This window comes from Bacillus rossius (genome assembly GCF_032445375.1).
Source record: "Bacillus rossius redtenbacheri isolate Brsri chromosome 4 unlocalized genomic scaffold, Brsri_v3 Brsri_v3_scf4_2, whole genome shotgun sequence".
Taxonomy (NCBI): domain Eukaryota; kingdom Metazoa; phylum Arthropoda; class Insecta; order Phasmatodea; family Bacillidae; genus Bacillus; species Bacillus rossius.
The window spans coordinates 46314877-46334613 of NW_026962011.1; the positions used below are offsets into that span (position 1 = coordinate 46314877).

The following is a 19737-nucleotide window of genomic DNA, read 5'->3' on the forward strand; positions in this document are numbered from 1 at the left end:
GTACGGTTAGAAAATCTGACAGTTGAACGTGTTTCAAATTGATTTTTTTTTTTTTTCGAAAGGGAGCGAAGCTGTTTGTTTTTCCTGCGGAAGCGGTCCCACGCCTCACCTTTCGTGTCGGAGGCGAACTGCATCTGGTGCGCGTACTTGTCTATGAGTCTCTTGATGAGGTCGATCTGCTCCAAGGTGAGCTGCACGGCGTTCAGGTTCTGGGACTCGCAGGGCACATACGCCACCCAGAACTGCAACAAGCCGGCGCCGGACTCCTGCAGGCCAACTACACTTCGAACGTCATTCCAGAAAAACAAATTGGTTGTCTGTAAAGTCGGTTTACGGACGATAGTTTAACGTGACAACGTCATAACAAAACATTGATGAAGTGATTGCATACTTTTATGAATAAAATTGAATAATTTTTATTGAATTATCACTATTTTGTATTGGTGCAAAGAAGGAGTGAAATTAAATCTACAATTTAATTGATAAATTTACTTTTATTTGCTCTCATTAATTCAAATATGTTTATTACTTTAACGAAGAGATTATTTTAACTACAACTTTTATACATGTTTGCTATTTAACTTCTTCCAATCTGTGTTATTCTGTTAAGGATAGGACGATGATAGGAAAAGTAGGAAACGAATGGGAGTGTTTCAAGTTTAATGTGCCTCGAAAAAGTCAAATTGATGGTTGTTCCAATCGAGTGGAAGAGAGATAGATGCGGCGCAAGCGTACAATGAGCGTAACGGGGCAATGTGCGTAACGGGACATTTTTTTGTGCGTGCAGCCGGCGTTCATCGATTTATTAGACGTTGTCACGCCAAAAAAGAAGAAACTCTCGTACGCTGCAGCAACAACCACCTACATATAGTTATTAATGTCACAGAAAAATAGTATCCGAAGCCCAACTTTGCTTGGAGTTGGCTACGCGACGTTCCCATTGACGTGAAACTACCACCTTTCTCTCCAAGTCGAGGGCGCGTTTGATTAATCACGCCCTACTGAAAGGGACGATTACAAGGGTAGAGTGAGTCCATCGGTACTCTCCAGACATGTGTAACATCTAACCCTGATAACAAGCAAATTAATGAGTTTTCATGTTTCAAACACACTTATAATACGAAACTCGGACATATAATTTAATGTAGAATTCTTTAAAAAAATGCCGAGCGTGATAAATATACGCAAATTGTGCTGTCAATCATATTTCTGGACGCGAATCACACGTAGTTTCCGCACCCGCCGCTAGAATTCTCCACAGGAGCAGCTGCGTCGATCCTCGAATCATTCCATTTGCAGACAGAAATTTTATAATATATAATAAAGCGGCTTCTATAAAAACTAAAAAAAAATAAAAATAAAAAACTTAAAAATTTACCATAACTCTGATTTGGACTTGATTTTCGACAAGTAATTTTATTATAATACTGGTCATCTTGTTAACAGTTAACACTTGTTAACAGTTAATACTTTGTGCTGGATACTTTAAAGCTTAGCAACGGCCAAATCTGAGAACGAACGACAGCAGCGAGTGCTGCCACTTGCTCTGCATTTCCACACAACAACCGAGAAACCCGAGCATTTAGGGTGTGGTTGCTTGTACAGCGAGTTAGATCCATCACCGAAACCTAAACGAGCTCAACACCCATGGATTGGCAGACGGTTCCAACCAAACCACTCGTTCCCGATGGGGGAAAAAACTCCCGGGAAATCAGAAGTCAAAGCCTGTTCCGACAGTTGCCCTGATAGCACACCAAGCTTGCAGCAAGCCCGTCGCTGCTAGCCTTCAAGCTGGCTCAAGCTTGGCTACAGCTCGGTTGAAGCTTGAGTTGAAGTTGGCACGACATGTTGTCTCAAGTAATGTGCAACGAGTCATCAAATTTAATATAGAAGGAAAAAAAAAGCTTGAATGAAGCGTGGGTTGAAATAAATAAATGGCTTGGAACGTGTCATGCAACTTGTCTCAAATCTGACAGTTCTCAAAAGTAGAACATCGTTCTGTCCCTATTACCCCTCTCTCCTCCTCCACATCACGTCAACTTAGCCCTCCGTAAAAGTGCAACAAAGTGAAACAAAGTGCGACGGTGCGACGCCAACAGCGGCAACAGTGACTCCCCGTCGACGAGTTCTGGTCCGTGCCTCGGGCGACTGCTGTCTCGTGGACACCCAGTGCGCAGTTCCTGTCACGCGACGCGACACGCCCAGCGGACTTGCTACATCCACTGCAGGTGTTTTAATTTCCTTTAAATCAGCGAGTGTTCATTTCATAAAGTGGGGTTTTTGTTTCGTACTACTACTTTTCCCCACGTGTATTAAATTCCGTGGTTTTAATATCGGGGATCTGGTGCCAAAACAGACCTGCTTCCTCACCCATCGCACGGAAAGAGACTAAAATATCTGGTACTGTTTTTGACGTGACAAAGTCTAATAAATCGATGAACGCCGGTTGCACGCACGAAAAAGTGTCCCGATACGCACATTGTTCCATTACGCTGTGTCCCGTTACACACATTGTACGCTTGCGTCGCATCTATCTCTCTTCCACTCGACTGTTTATAAAGTGAAGTGAAAAGTTAATGTGGTTTTCATTGCTTATTACAACAACAATAAAGGTTAATTATTCTTGCATTTTAAAAACTTGATTACTAGTATAATTTAAAGTATTCTTTTATTATTAAAATAAAAATGATTCAATTTTATTCATAAAGTATGCAATCATTTCATCAATGTTTTGTTATGACGTTGTCACGTTAAACTATCATCCGTAAACCGACTTCACCGACAACCAATTTTTTTATGTAACAATTTTTTTCCCATATACTTGCAAAGTTATACGCTTGATGTACAACTTTCACGAATAAAAGAATTTTAAAACCAAAAACCAAACCTGTGGTCTGCGTATTCTTGTGCCATTGTCGTCCTGCGAACAATGCTTGATAATTTTATTTAGCCACGTCTGCAAGATGACACGGTGATCGGGTGATGCCAATTTTAGTCCAGCTCATGGTCTGTCGGTTAGGCGCCCAAAATTTGTCTGAAGTGTGGTGTCCGCATTGCGGAAAAAGTTTTAAGTGACTTGGAAGTGGCGGTGTTTAACGTCGGAGATCCATAATCCGTACTTACTGACCATCATCAGACGTTGTCAAGCACCGTTTTCGTGGCGCGCCAGTATTACCACGGCAAGGTAAAAAAAAAAAATACTTCAATTACAGGCTGGTTTACACTAGGCCAGTTATTACGTCGAGTGGAAAGTAATTTGATAATCTCGTCGTGTGCGAGCAGAACTGTTTGGTCGAGTGGTTTAGTTAAACGGCGAGTGATCTGGTTTCAGTGAAATGAACAGTGAATGGTCGAGTAGCTTCCCACACTCCATATCACCCACCCTTTGTTGGAAAGGTATGAATGACTACGTTTTACACAGAAAAATGTTTTTTTTTTGTACTTTTACAAAAGATTCCTTTAAAAACAAGTGGCTAAGAAATGTTTGTAATACTACAAGAAAGATATTGTAACTTTGTGCAACGGTTATTTTTGTATATATGAAATACGTTTTACGAGATTATACTGAGTATTTCTTACAAAAATTGCGCATAATTTTATGTTTTATTTGATGTTTCATTCAAGCATAATGTTTTTAAACAATGGAAAATATAATCGAATGTTCAACAATGTGACTTTATTTTGTTTTAGTATGCTTGTTAATGTACGCAGTTAATACTAGAAAATTTATCAGGGAGCGGTTTACATATAACTGTAACTATCGGAGATGCTGGGACAACACAAAGCATAAATGTCTGGGTAAGAATCCGAACCCAGTATTACTGCGAACCTTATTTTTGTAGTGATATAGTTGTTTCCATGTGAATGTACAACTATCTGTAATTTTACATGAATATTTATGTTTCATTTAAAAAAAATGGGTGCGTGATCTTACTTATGGAATCGCGTTAGAAATTATATTTACTTGGGGCAATAAAAAACTAACTTTAATTTTGAATGTAAACAATTAATTTAAATATATTAATAACAAAACTTGAGTGATATTATAACTATGGTTGGTAAAGTATAAATTCAATCGAATAAAAGATTAAATAAATACTCAGTATTCAATATTAATATAAAAGTATATTAATTAATAATTTAATTTAGTGAGAAATCTCCGATAAATTTATGTAATAATGAAAATCATAAATATGCTGAATATTTATGTTTTATATTAATTTTAATTATTTTATAAATAATAATGTAATAAATTATAATACAAAAAATTATAGATATGGGAAAATAATTCCTTATATAAATGTATTTAAAAAAAGGTTTCTTACACAATTTATATAATTAATAATCACATTAAATACGTGGTTTTAATTATATGGAGCAGTATTCAATATCAATCACTAAAGTATATGATTTAAATGCACATGTAAAAAAGTTCACTCTAAACTTTTTTTTTCATAATGTGCCTAAGGAATCATATTTTAAAAAAAATTATTGGCAGTGTAGTAGCGTTTCACTCGTTGATTGCATCTACACAGCTCGACACTAACATACACTAAACTGAATGCTCCCTCTCGCCACTCGACTAAACCACGGGCGTGGTGCGACAACCCCCGACATGACGTGTTGCTCGGTACCTGTCCTCCCACCATGCCCCGCCTCAGCCGCCGCAGGTCGGTGTGAGACCACGCGCTACGCGACCACGGGGCCACAGTCCGCAGGTCGCCGGCGAAGTTGAAGTCCTTCAGCTGGTTGTGCACGAACTTGCGGATGTTCCACGGCAAGTCGTTGTGCCTGCAAACACACATGCCCGCCTGCCTGCAGTATTCCCAATCACACACCCACCTGCCGGCAGCATTCCCCGTTACACACCCGCCCACCTGCAGTGTTTCCCACCACACATACACTTGTCTGTAGCGTTCCACATCACATACCCATCTGCCTGCAGCATTTTCCACCACATACCCACCTCCTGCAGCGTTCCACATCACATAATCGCCTGCCTGTAGCATTCTCCACCGCACACCCGCCTGCCTTCAGCATTCTCCACCACACACCCACCTCCTGTAGCATTCCGCATCACACACCCGCCTGCCTGCAGCATTCTCCACCACACACCCACCTGCCGGCAGTGTTTCCCACCACACACCCGCCCACCTGCAGTGTTTCCCACCACACATACACTTGCCTGCAGCATTCTCCACCACACACCCACCTCCTGTAGCATTTCGCATCACACACCCGCCTGCCTGCAGCATTCTCCACCACACACCCGCCTGCCGGCAGTGTTCCCAACCACACACCCGCCTGCCTGCAGTGTTTCCCACCACACACCCGCCTGCCGGCAGTATTCCCAACCACACACCCGCCTGCCGGCAGTGTGCGCATGACACCAACATCGGGTTGTGCGATTGGACACTGGTACTAAGAAATAAAGGTCACGCACTAACTAATGTCTCCTTATTATAATGTTTAATATCTTAGCTCCCAGGACAAGATATTTGGTGGAAGTAATTTCGTGAATGGAACGGAAGTCGCATATAACCGAAATGTGTAACCACGGCGCTGCTATCTGTGGCGGATGGCGCAAACCAAAGTTCACAAAGACAAAGGTAAACCTTATAGTATTGACAGTCTAATGAATTTTAACAAAATGGGCAGGGTTTTGATAAAATTTATTGTCGAAAATCAGGTCCAAAGCCGGGGTTTAGTATTTTTTTCAAGTCTTTTTCGCTTTTATTGGAGCCGTTTCATTATTTAGTTTATAATTTCGGTCTGCAAAGGAATGATTCAACAATAGTCAACGTAGCTGCTCCGGCAGCGAATTTTAGCAGCGGGTGCGGATACTACGTGTGATTCGCGTAAAGAAATATAGCTGAAAACTCAATTGGCGTATAAGTACTTTTCACGCTCGGAATTATTTTAAAGCATTGCACGTCAAACTTATTGTCTGAATTTCATATTATAAGTTTATTTGCAATACAAGAACATACGAATTTGCTCGTTACCGAAAGGTTCGCTCAGATTTTTTTTTTAAAGTCATAAACTATTTTAAAATAAAATATATTTACGAAGGAATACAATCATATATTATTTATTAATCAATAAAGTCAAGCATATTTTTCTTGGAGAGTTCAATGTACACTAGCTTTAGAGAACAGAAAATAATATTATTTGGCATCTATATTAGAAATTAACCTCACCTGAATGCCAGACAGGCAGTTCGCAGTGTGTGCAGAAGTCATATCGCGTCTGATTCTCAGGAAAAAAAAAAAGAGTGATATTCCAAAGAGGGTTGTAAGGATTGAATTTGTTTACTGTTTGATTTTAAATTGAGTGTAAATTTTTTTTTTAAAAATTCTTTTATTCGAGAAATAAAAGGCCCTAAAATACTTATTAATAAATAATTATTCGCAAAATCATAAACTAGTACAACACAAAAATACTTGTGTTTAAGCTGGGTTGTATGTGTTTGCAGGAATTAATTTTATTTAAATTTTTTTAACAGTTGCGAAATTCAGAGTAAAATTGTTGAATTGATTTACAAGAGCAAAAAAATTAAAGAGGGCAAATTTATATTTTTTAATGTTTTGGGCCGTGCCAGAAATATTTAAAATTTACAATCGTAACTGTTCTCGGTTCGGCTTAGTTTCAAACTCGTCGCAGGCGAAATGGCTACACATGCAATTATTATGCCTCTCGTCTACGGGGGAGTGACTTGGGAACTTGGAGGAGAACGCTGCTCCAACAGCATTGCCCTAAGCTATCACATGCTTGCTTCCTGCAGTCTCTTCCAAGACCTTAGCTTCCCAACTCTGCGGAAGCTTCCGAAGAGAGACTGTTGTTAAGCTCTCAAACTATTTTCCGATACTCCCTGGCTGTTCCGAAGTTCTCGAAGGGTGGGGGGATCCACACAGGTCGCCGCCGCCCGTGTCATGTGACGAGTGGGAGGGGGCTGGCTCAGGAAGGGAGGGAGGTAAAGTGTCTCGTTAGGATCACACGGACTTCTTTTATCCGCCGTCAAACGACCCTAGTTCTACTTTCTTTCTTGCAGAACGACCAAAAGTTGCCCGGATTACACTTTCTACGCGTTTTCCTTGCAGGACACTAGAGAACAAAAGAGGACTCTGAAGTTGAAACAATCTTACTGCTGCGAATAATTTCTAACCTGTTAAAATTTCAGTACCTGGATGACAAAGCTTTGCTTGGTATTTTTTTGTCGGTAATTTGTGTTTTTTTAGAAATTATATTTAAATACGAATTACATACTGATGAAATGATGAAATATGAATAATATTTTTCGATCTTACTGACATAATAATAAGCGTTTTTTTTCAAAGATAGTTTAGGCATTTTTAAGTGAACAAATTAGTTAAAAAGACACAAATAATATAAGTAAACAATTGATTTTCTTGGTCTAACCTCAAACCAAACACTCATTGGCTTAGTGTTGCTTAACAACACCATCTACTGGAGTAGCTTTATTGTTGTTGTGTCGTTAAAGCAGTTAGTTGCTCCCAATTAAAAAAAAGAAGTTATTATTACTCACCAATAGATGTCAGGAAGAGTCATTGATATTTAAGTTGATTATCGATAAAGTTGATTATTCAAAACACGGATAAAACTACATTTTCTAAAAATGAATCCTAGCTAGATCGATTTATCGCCCCCGAAACCCCATGCATAATAAATTTCATGAAAATCGTTGGAGCCGTTTCCGAGATTCAGATTATATATATACAAGAATTGCTCGTTTAAAGATATAAGACACCACAATTTTGTACGTGTAGTAGTTATAACAAGTAAATATTGTGAGCTTGCACTTGAGTTATTTTCAATTTTTTTTAATATTCCATGTTTTAAAATATGTACATATAAATGAAGGTAATATTGTTGATCATTTGTATACAACATATTTGTCCTTTAGCGAGGAATATGTCTTTTGATTAATTTAAATCAAGAGGGCTACAAGTGCGCTAGGTTTTTAAAGTACAAAATACTGGTACGACTGTTAAATTAGAAATTTTCATCGAAAAAATTGACTTATGTTAAAATAAGCACGAAAAACTTTTAATAAATTAATTTTGGATTATTTTTGTTGACTTTGGTAGGTACGTAAATTATGAACTTTTTTCAGTTCCACCCCTTTATTTTTCAACCCCCCTGCAACAATGGTTCGTCGAAACAAAAATTGTTTCTGACAAAATTTTTTTAGATACAATTTATTATATTAACATACAATCTGTACGAATTCTATGTGCTTACAAGGGAGTTCTTTTTTCTCCTCCAATTATTGTTTTTTCAACCCCTTACAAATATGGTTGGTCGTATCAAAAAATTATTCAGACACAAGATTTTGTTATTACTCCTACAAAATACAATACTTTCAAATGGATGTGGTATTTTCAATATTAAGGGAGTTACAGCGATTATTCTGTTTTTCAAAAAACCTTTCCCATTACTACCCCTTTAGTCGAATATTGCCCATTAACGAACTCGACCGTGATTTTCCACCACTAGATTTTATGCATCAGTTTGGAAGTCATTTGTGAAAAATTTAGGCAGTTATCATGTCTACAAAATTGTGATATATATACAAACTTTTAGCGACGATGTCTTTGGGGTCTATGGACCACGAATAAAAAAACTATATAAAATTTTTCCGGAATTCGGACCGTGATAACGGCTACAATAGGTACAATATAAATCTGCATAAAATTATATCTAGCGCTGCTGCCATCCGTTTTTTCGGCATTCAACTTTAAAGCTAAAATATGATACATAATAAATTCGTGTGGAACATTTCTTTACGCTCTGATGGTGTCATTTCCTCGAAATACCCCCAAGGCTGTAAATAAGTTTTTCTTGAAAATCCTTTGATAGCAAACCTTTAGCAGTATAACATTTATCTTTGCTACAAATTTTTGTGGTTGTTGTGAGAAGAGTCAATAGCAGATCTTTTATTCACAGTTTCGTACCGGTAAGATTTGTGAGGCAGTCTGCAGAAACGGACCCAAAGTTCGAGCTTGTAATTATCAGCGTTCTTTTATACACCTCCAACTTTTCTCATCCTCCGAGTCGGAGAATCCCTTCCACCAACCACACATTCCAAGTCTCTGTTCCTCTCTCTCTCTCTCTCTCTCTCTCTCTCTCTCTCTCTCTCTCTTCCTCTCAGCGAGAAGCTGCTCGTTGAAAATTTTATCAGTTGAAATGGAGTTATTTCACAGCCTCGGAATCGAACAGCTAGCCAGCTCTTGCGCCGGAAGAAATGCATTGCTTTTCGGAACTCCTTTTCTCTATGACGCTGCCCAACACCGGCTTCGCAGTGCTAACTAATAAGGCACCCAATGGACTCGCTTCACATCTCTCTGTGTTTGTTCGTTAAGTCTGTATCACACGATGGAAGGTTTCACACAGGCTCCGCAAGAAGTTTCACAGAAAAACTGCTAGTTAAGCCCTCCATAGCAGCTGTTTTGGATGTTTCTATGGAAGAAACTATCACACCTGGAATTGTGAGTGGCGTGGGCCTAGCTCGTGCGAATGGCTTTTTAATGATTTTCTATACTGTTTGTATTGTATATACAGGGTTGTTTGTCACAACTGTCGCATAATGCTGTAACTGCTCTAACAGACCACATGTTTACCGAGTTTCGAATCAATAATCGAGATAACTTCAATCCCTAAAAAAATGAATTACCATTTTTTTGACACCAGAGGCACACTAACACTTCATTCTGATTTGATAAAATTTCCACTTTTTACGAAACCTTCCACAGAAATTCGAACACGATCTATTACAAAAACTTCTCTGAAAACGGCCAGGGCTCTGCTAATTCTTCCACAGAATCATCCATACCTGCTGCCATGGAAGACCTTCCGAGGAAACTTCCATCGTGTGATAGGGGCTTTAGCATACACACTTTTCTGGTTTATGCGGCAACCTTAGGTTTTATTCCAAGTGGAACAGAATGAACGTGAACTCTATTGTCAAACTACTGATGACGTATCATGAACTTCTTAAGGGGAGAACTGAAACCTGCCATCTTAGGATTTTTTAAATTTTAATTGCAATCTGCAAGTTTTAATTTTAAACTTTTATTTTGAAATAGGCTATTGTAGTATATAAAAGTATTTTCTGGGACTGGTTCTAGTTTGAGGTGTGAGGTGCCAACCGACCTCTGATGTCTTCTTGGATGACCATTGACCTTGAACTCGACCTTTGAACTAAGCTTGACCTACACCTTTGACCTTGACTATGACCATTGACATTGATCTTTGATCTTGTACTTTGACCTCATTCGCCATCTTGGTTTCAGCAACTTGACATTGAGCGCTCCAATCGCCGAACGTTGCACTTTTCATTATGGGCGCCGACTTGGTTTCTGATGTCATGTCCGCCATCATGGATCTTAAGTCACAACCACTTTTTCGATTGAGACAGCAAGTCCACCATCTTATTTTCGTCTGCAAGAGGCCGCCATACTGGATAATGTCACGACTGCCATTTTCGTTTTTTTTCCTGTTCTGCTGGAGACCACCATCTTGGATACCGACATATTTGTTTCTGCTGTTTGTTACTAGAGAGCGCCAGCATCGCTCTCTCATGCACATAAGGATGATTTTCAATTACCTACCAATGTTGTAGTGGTCCTTATCGATATTTTAATTTTAATTTTTTTTATACAAAATACTTTGGAATCGAGGTGATTCGAACCATGACAGCTTAGACCTCTAGGTTGATAACGTTCACCTTTGACCGCACGGCGGTACATTAACCATTAACCATTAACCAGATCGAGAATTAAATAAGGTATATAAAAATTACACACATATTCGGACTTGTAATTAAAACAAAATCAACTTTTGTTCAAAATTTTTTAATAATTTGTACCAAAAAATAAATGCCTCTAAATATAAAGTAAAAAAAAATTCTCAGGATCAAATTTAAAGTTGCAATAAGTGTGAAAAAAATTGCGTATTACGCACTAATATGATAAGCTTTTAGAAAATCTCACAAAAACTTTGCTTTGAAGGCAACTGTATACTCAGCCTTCCACATCTTGAAGCAGCACACCTTTTATATTCTGTTTCTCCGCTGTTGTACAGAGGCAGTTACTGCTAGAACGAAAAAGTTCCAGCTTAGATAAATGTTTGCTTTATGGCGCCGCGCAAAGAATTTATCCCGGTTGCGAACTTCTGCAGTTCACAAGCGGATAGATGAAACTTTCCCCATATAAACTTTCGGAACGTGTTCTGTGAAGTTTCTCCAATTCGAAACAAGCGTGAAAATTTCCCATGACTTGAATTAAGGTTACGGCACGCTTCAAAACGTGGTTACTGTATTGGACAGGATTGGGTTTTAAACAAATAATTATGCCAAGTGCCTAGACGTACATGATACATAATATAATATTTTTCGATAAGTAATTTCTTTTTACTCATAAAACAGTAAGAAGTGTCCTATCTGGACACGAACAAAATTAATAAGGATAAATATAATTTCTTGAATTATGATAGACCTAAACTGCTGTAATAAAATTTCGTTATTATGAATAGTTATATTTTATCCCTAAGAGCGAACATTTTTTGTTTATTTGCTGTCTTACCTACACACGAAAAGTTAGTGTTAAATTTATGGTCTTAATATTTACATCTTTACATATTTACATGTTTACTAATCGAATTTTCTAGCGTATTTTTAAGACTGGTTTTAAAAACTACAATCATGTTGATTCATACTGTTAGACAAAAATAGCCATCCATTTAAGACCTTAGGTCATGCTCAAAATTATTGTAGTAGGTTAATATTTCTTGCAATACAACTATCAACTTAAGCCAAACTAATCGTCACACCTGAGTCCATTATGCTCTAGTCACAAATTTATACATATGTTTTATATCAAAGAAAGGGAAAATAAAAACTGAAAATAAAATCTACGAAGTGTGCTTCCTACCGATATTGGAATTTTTTTTTACCATAAGAGGCTAACATATTTTTGTATTAGAATTACAACAGCATTTTTCTAATATTTACAAACAGAAAACTGTACGTAATCTACAGGTACCACCAAAAGTTTAAGACCATCAGTAGATTTAACAGGGTAATGTTTTGGTTATCAACTTCAGATACAAATTTTGTATAAATCTTCATAACTCTTAAAATTCTCCATTGAAACACTATCAAACAGCTAATCATGCATTTCTAATTTAAGTAATATTTGTAGAACCAAACAAAATTATGAAGTTTTAGAAAATCTAAAAACTTTAGAAGTTAACTTTTATTTACGGTTTTTAATTATTGCGTTTGAATACATTTTTGTATATTTAGACAAATCTGTAACTATGAGAAATATGTGGGGATAAGTTTAAAAATCATAACAAGCAAAGAAAGTTTCGTAAACGAATCGCAGTTACGAGAAATTTTCTTATCGCCTTAAGTTTTATTTTTAAAAATTTGTTAACTAGGTGCCAAAAACAATTAAATGTTAGTTAAAAAATTATTGTGGCATTTCTACTAGAATTTTAGAACAAAATATAAAATAGTTTTTTTCTTAAATTTTTGGTGGAACCTGTATCTCCATAAACAAAATAAAACCCGGTATTTAGCTTAAAAATGAGTAATGATGATCAGTTTCTCACAAGTATCCAATTATTCAATGCCTCGTCTGTGCATTACTTGTAAGTTTGGATTACGAGGGATGAGTACGTGTTTATACATTTTGTTACTACTCTAAAGGATTCACTTACGAAATACAGGTATTCGGAGAGTAAACAGAAAATAATTAAAATAATATGACTGTGTTACGGTAAAATGATGTATTCCATATTTACACAGCTTAGGGTTACATCATTTTACTCTTACCACCTTCTAATATGTAAAATTACTTTCTCGTTGTGTCACACTGTTTGAATTGTTGCGAAATTTCAACATTTACAGAAATATTAACTTACTATACTATTTCAAAGCTTTCAGATACATAATTACAACAGTGCAGAAAATTCTCTATGTGAATTCTACTTCAATCCACAAAATTCGCATGCAAATTGTGAACAAAAATTTGGGGCAGTAGTTGAATAAAAATGCGTATCGCAGATCGAAATGAAAAAAAAAAAACTATTATGACTGAAATTTTTTGTTAGGCTATTGAAAAAAAGTTGTAGAATCCAAATCTAGAGTGAAAATAAAATGTTTCATTTCTCAGAGTGATTAAACTTACGTTCGAGGAAGTCCTAACCGAGGAGTGATTCGTGTCCGGAGCTGGCAAGGTGACGACCAATAATTCAGGAATTCCTTTCAGGAAAGGATAAAAGGTCGGAGGAAAAATAATAAAAAAAGAAAGTGCGTAGTAGTGAGAAAGGGGAAAAAGAAGTAAGGGGGAGATGGGGTGGGGTCGAGAGGAGACCTCACGACGTTAGCGGAAGACAGAATTTAATAAAGTTAAACCCGAAGATGTAGTTCCATTTTGCCATCCGAAGGGGCAGTTTCTTTTGAATTCCCGGCGAATCCATTACCGGCGTTTTGTACTCATGGAGTAGGGCCCCCGGCCCGGGGAATGAAGTCTGCAGCCGGCCTTATGAACTTTTATCGTCGCACCCTTTACGTACTTGAGGTAGGCGGTGACGCAGGAGTAGAGCAACACCTCTCCAGGGACACGGAACAGATTAATTCCTCCCGCTTCCCCAATCAGGAAGGTGGTGGGGGGTTGAACACGTTTACGACCGTCGTGCTCGCGACAGGCCACCCCCACCACCCCCCCCCCCCGCCAACCCTCGCGCTTGTAAGGCAGCCGGGGACTCGCACCGTGATGGGAACGCAAGCGATTGTAGACCTTACGAGGCCGCGTCGACTAAGCGACCAAGCAGGAGTTAGCTACAAGCAGATTTGTTCTTGATTAATCTCCAAAAGAAATAAACGAGACGATTAACGAAAGTATATGTAAGAGAGCAAAGTGTAAAAACGTTAATGTGCAAAAGTGGGTGAAAGTATTTGTGCAAAAGTAAGTATGCAAAGTTGGTGTGTCGTAGTGTGTAATGTTCTATAGAATTCTGCAGTTCGTGGTATTTCACTTGAATAGTAAAACTAAACAGTAATTTATACATTTTACAGCTTTATTTCTCCCTACTTTATTCGCTACAAGACATGACCAATTATTTTGCGGACATAGAGAAATGAAACCCACTGACTGCACCATACTCGACGCCCGCCAGTGAGCCGATGAACATGTGTTGCTGGTCTAGGTGAAGGTTATAAAACCCCTAGCGCAGGTATTCCAAAATACAGGTGTTGAATATGCTACACCTCTACCCTAACCGCATTCCTAGTGCACGATAGGCCAGGCCAGTCCCTTATTTTTGGGGAACGGATTTCGGGGTCCTATCCGTGACCTATCTGTTGCCCAAATTTCGCGCATGCGCAGAGCTCACTTTTTCCTAAATTTCATCCAGATGGCGGACCCATGTATGGTGCCATTAACTCAAATATATTTAATTTCGTGAATATCAGGGGACGTATCAAACGTATTGGAGCACCAAATGAAACTACATGCCAGTGAAATTATTCTGGAATTAATTTCGCACACTTTAATGGTCATAACAAGAAAAAATCGCAACTTAAAAAAGTACTTGGAAAAATTAGAATAATACAATTTAGTTCGTGCGACGGTGATGCTATCTGTTCTTTTTTTCACCGTAACAAATTGTATCGATAGTTGCGAAAAGTCCGTGCGTTGAAATCAGTTTCTAGCCTCGCCGCAGGGCACCGTTTATTAAAAACGGTTGCCAATATGTTTCCTTACTGAGGTTAGGCGTGGAAAAGTTCTGGAGTACGGCCCGCTAGTTAGGTTACGGTTGTGTCCCAACAAGGCGGTGCTTATCCGCTATACCTTACCTGAACATCTTGGAATACCGCCCTCAAGGGTGTCTTACTGCCTCCGACACCACTCTGTTCTGGACTCTCATCTAGAGGTGTAAAAGTAACGGAAAAAAGCGTACCCGCATGTATTCGTTACTATAACAATTAGTACTCGTTACTATCGTATCGTTACGTTACTCGTTACTTCTGATACCTCATAACATGCTATGTTATGTTAGAGCAACGAATCGAGTCGTATTGCGTACGCGTACAGTATGACGTCGCGGCGTCGCAACATTCGTAATTTGTAGAAAACATACTTATACATTACATACCAAACTGCGTAAAGTGCATTTTTTTTTTTTTTTCACTTTTCCGTATTTTGAACCAGACTTGTGTTTAAAACATTCTAAATTTAATTGATTTTATAGGTAAAGTGTAGAAATACAAGTGAACTGTTGACGGAATCTACTCAATTTGCAATGGAATTACTATTTTGAAAATTTTAGCCGTAAGCTTATGTTATATCACAATAGCATCGCAATCCATTATGCGGCGATTATAATGAAAAAGCGACAAATAGGCGTCGAAAATTATTTATTGACAATAAAATTTGAACAACATTCTAACGATAAATCCCATACTACGAAAAATGCGAGTAACGAAATGCATTCGCGTGTAACGTTTCGAAAAATGCGAGTAACGAAATGCATTCGTGTGTAACGTTTCGTTACTCGTATATAGACAGCGCACCCGTTACTCAGTACCGAATACATACGGTTTGCTACAGCTCTACTCTCATCCGCGCCGAAATCCGGAGGTGCCTTGGCACACACGCGAGGAAGGCAGCTCTTTGGAGTGAGGGAGACGCAGAGCTCCGTCTCTGCCGGCAGATAAGCTGGCGAGAGGTCGGATACTTGTCCTGGCTCTCCGTCTGTCTCCGCCCCAGACGACGTAACTCCCGTGGACAGCAGACGGTCCCCAGCGCCAGGCAGATAACACTTGGGACTGCCGAGAGCAGCAGTCAAATGGGGACACCACTTCCCCGGAGAGTGAGTCCACCCGCCTCTCTCTCTCTCTCTCTCTCTCTCCTTTTCCTCTCTGTCTCCCTTGCTCGTGCGCACCAGATCGTGCCGGGCAAGCGGCAGAGAGACACAGCAACACGCCACTTCCTTTCTGTGTTGAAGAGCAGATTTTGTTTATTGTTATGTATTGGGGTGGATTACAATATATTCATATTAATTTTTTTTTTCATATCACAATCACACGGAAAACGTTGTATACTATTATGATACTAAGTCTCAAACAAGTTTAATATCAAACGTAAATATTACTAAACGTTCATAGTAAGTGAAGAAATTTAAAAAAAATTTCGTTAAATTTACATAATTTTAATAATTATTTTTACTATTTTAGATGACTGAAGTTGTAATAATTTGTTTAGCCAATTCATTTTCCATGCATTTCTATTACAAATTTTTTTCTTATTCATAATATAAACAAAAACCATAAAACATTGCCTGCACACAAGCATATTACTTGTTACAAAAAAAATTGTATTGTTGTTGGCGTTAAACACATTGACAGAAATTTATTTCCAAAAAGAAACCTTAGGCATGGCCTAAGCTGCATTTCTTTCGCTACATAATCATAAAAGATTATAAAGACTTTGAGCCTGCAGTACAACGCCAGCAATCACTGAATGTAACTTAAAAAAAAAATCTTTACTTTAAAACTTCTTCAATTTAGGTTACAAACGAAAAAATATTCTTCAGATTCCTTAGTGTGATACGTAAGTTTATTTTCATGTCGCCAACGCAGTTTGTTTTCCGGCATATGGAGTAAAACTCGCTTTGCATACTGGCTGAAAGAGCCCTCTAGGGGATGTAAGTGCTATCTCACGCAGCCCTACACTCATGAGCTTTTATCTGATCTCACTCGCTCATTTTCTACGGCCCTTCGCCATCACCGTACACACGTTTCGAGCGAATTAACCATCTCCTTTTTTTTCTTCTTCCTCTCCTCACGCGTTCTTTGTGTTCGTCATCATCCGCGTAAAGAAATATTTTTCTTCCGCTCTCACAAAAGCACCGGACACGTGGCGGGAGACCGCGGGGTAAATTGGCTCAGCGGTGCCGTCAGAACTTTGCCGGTCACAAAGGGACTAGTCAGAACTTTGCCAGTCACAAAGGGACTAGAATGCGGATGTGAAAATTATTCGTGTATTCAAAGTGTTCTCCTAGGCCATTTCCTTTGGAAGAAAAAAAAAATACGACAGTGCAAATAGTACGGAAAGAAGTGGTCATTTTTTAAAACAAATTAATTTTGAAACCAACTTTCAGTAACTGACAATCAGCACATCGGATGCTGTATTTAGTAATGATAAAATACCGGCTTTGTAAAAATAGACTAAATATTTATTTCTTTACGACTCAAACGGTTGGTGCTATGAAACTTCAGTGGTAGACAATCTAATGATAAGCAGTCTTTTTATCATGCCAGAAATAAGTCAAAATATAAAGTGTACTATATTACTTGTTTGAATGTGCATGCTTTACTACATTTTTACTATACATTTGCACGTGAAATTTGTTCTGATGGGTGGTAAATGACAGCATCGAGATGGGAATTTCCTCAAAAGTTTCTGATGCTATAAAATTGGATAGTTCCATTAGTAATAAGGAATATTAATCTGACTATAATGTTGAACATTCTGGAGGGAAATAAATTTATGCTGCAAGGGTTAATAAACGACGAATTTCAAAGGAGTAGCCTACCTATCGTAAAGAAGAAAGCACATAAAATCTCAAGACGATCTGCACTTAAGTCAAATATTACAGACTAAATGCTGCGCTGGCTGCCTTCAGGAGTGTAAAGTCCATGTAACCGAAATGATCTAATGCTTTATAAACCGAGGAAAACTTAATAATATGGACTTTGATGGACAACATTTACAAATTCGTATTTCTTATATGTATCGCAAGAGTAAGTTTTTCCATGGAATTGATCGAGTAATAATACTGATGTATGGGATAGTTTACATTGCATTAAGAAGAAGCATGTGTGAGCCTTTAGATCTTGGAATCATTCTAATTTTATTTAAATTTTGCTAAACATTTTGAATTTTACCATGCGAAAAGTAATTGAATCATAGAAACTGCACTTTATGAAAATTATACCATTCATAAAGTACTTTCATCAAAATGCTACAAAAATTAATTACATACTTAAAATTGGCATGTACATGTACATACATGGTACCAGAACATGACTGTTTCACAAAATACACTTGCATAAATAAAAGACCTCAAGCCCATGAACTAGCCAGAAAAATTATTGCTTATTCTGAAAAAAAAAAATATGTGTAAGCATATAAGCGGTAGCATATTCTGGCTGTTTCTCTACATGTACTCGCATACTTCGAGACCCCAAACCCAAGTGCTAGTCACAGTGACTCATTACTTATTCTTAAAAAAATGTTTTGTACATACACTATTTGTAACACATGGTTGTTTAACTCTACTTTCTAGCATAATTCGAAGATCCCTGAACTCATGAGTTAGGGTATGAATACCATCTTATTCTAAAAAAAGTTTGTGTGTGCACACAAGTGTTAGCAGCATAATTAATATTTCCTTACAATTTCTCGTGTACTTAGAGGACTTCAAGCCCATTAGTATTCCAAAGTAAATCATGTCTTATTCTTCGATAAAATGATATGTATGCATAAAAATGGTAGTAGAGTGTGATTGTTTCCTTACACAAGTAGGATGCACATTTTGAAGAGACTCTAAGTCAAAGTGCTAACACCAATGTATGGTTATTTAAAAAGAATTTGCACATAAACTATTAGTAACTCAAAGTTGTTCAACTACAGATGCAAGCATAATTAAAAGACCCCGAAACTCATGAGGAAGTAATGACAAATACCAAGTTATGCTTCAAAAATATGTATAAACATACATGATAGCAGGACTACACAATATGGCATGCTAAGAAGCATCCAAGCTTAGTCTTATTAAAAAAATGATGTGCATGCATACGTTGGTAGCAGTGTGTGGTTGTTTCCCTACACAAGCTCACGTATTATGAAAAGAGACTACAAACCAAGTGCTAACATCAATGACTGTTATTATAAAAATAATTATTTGCATGTACACTATTAGTAACTCAAATTTGTTCAACCACTCATGAAAGCATAATTGAAATACCCCGAAACTCACGAGAAAGCAGGGATGAATACCAACTAATAATTAAAAAATATGCATGTATATAAGTGAGAGCATAGCATGGTTGTTTCCCTACACTATATCGCAAACTACGAATAATTCTAGCTAAGTAGCATGCCAAAACGAATTCGGTCTTATTCTAAAAAAAATGATGTGTGTGTGTGTGTGTGTGCAAACAATGGTAGCAGAGCGTGGTTGTTTCCCTACACGATCGCTCATACTTTGTGGACTCCATGCCCAGGAGCCAACAAGGCAGAGTGCGATGCACCGTCAGCAGAGAGGCAGGGAGTTTCAGCTCACCCGTCGATGAGCGGCGCCTCGGCGAGTATGTGCCGCGCCAGGTCGACCCTCTCGCGGGCGGAGGTGACGGCGCCATCCAGGGAGTGACCACGCGCCGGGCGCCCCAGCTGCTGGGAAGCTAGCAGCAGCACCAGCAGCATCCAGCCAGGGAACATGCTCCTGCCGGCACCACCAACCATTCACCAGCGATCGTAGATATGCACCAGAGTGAGCGCAGCTAAGTGGAACATCTTCCACGCCCAACATTACACAGCTTATTTGTCAATTTATACTATTAGTAAATTACTATTAATAAATCAATAAAACTGTTAGAGGTAAAAAGTCTGTACATGGGCTGAAATGATGGTGAATTACATTATC

The 19737-nt window shown here is 38.1% G+C and overlaps 1 protein-coding gene across 1 annotated transcript in view; it reads right to left on the reverse strand.

Annotated features, from left to right (window-relative positions):
* LOC134542037 (dipeptidase 1-like) overlaps positions 1 to 19737 on the reverse strand; it is a 64730-nt gene that overhangs the window by 13877 nt on the left and 31116 nt on the right. The window contains exons 2-4 of the mRNA XM_063385884.1: positions 19378 to 19536; positions 4635 to 4791; positions 110 to 242 (exon numbers count right to left, since the gene is read on the reverse strand). Coding sequence (XP_063241954.1) covers positions 110 to 242; positions 4635 to 4791; positions 19378 to 19532 — 445 coding nt within the window. The 5' untranslated portion in view covers positions 19533 to 19536. The remainder of the gene's footprint in view (positions 1 to 109; positions 243 to 4634; positions 4792 to 19377; positions 19537 to 19737) is intronic.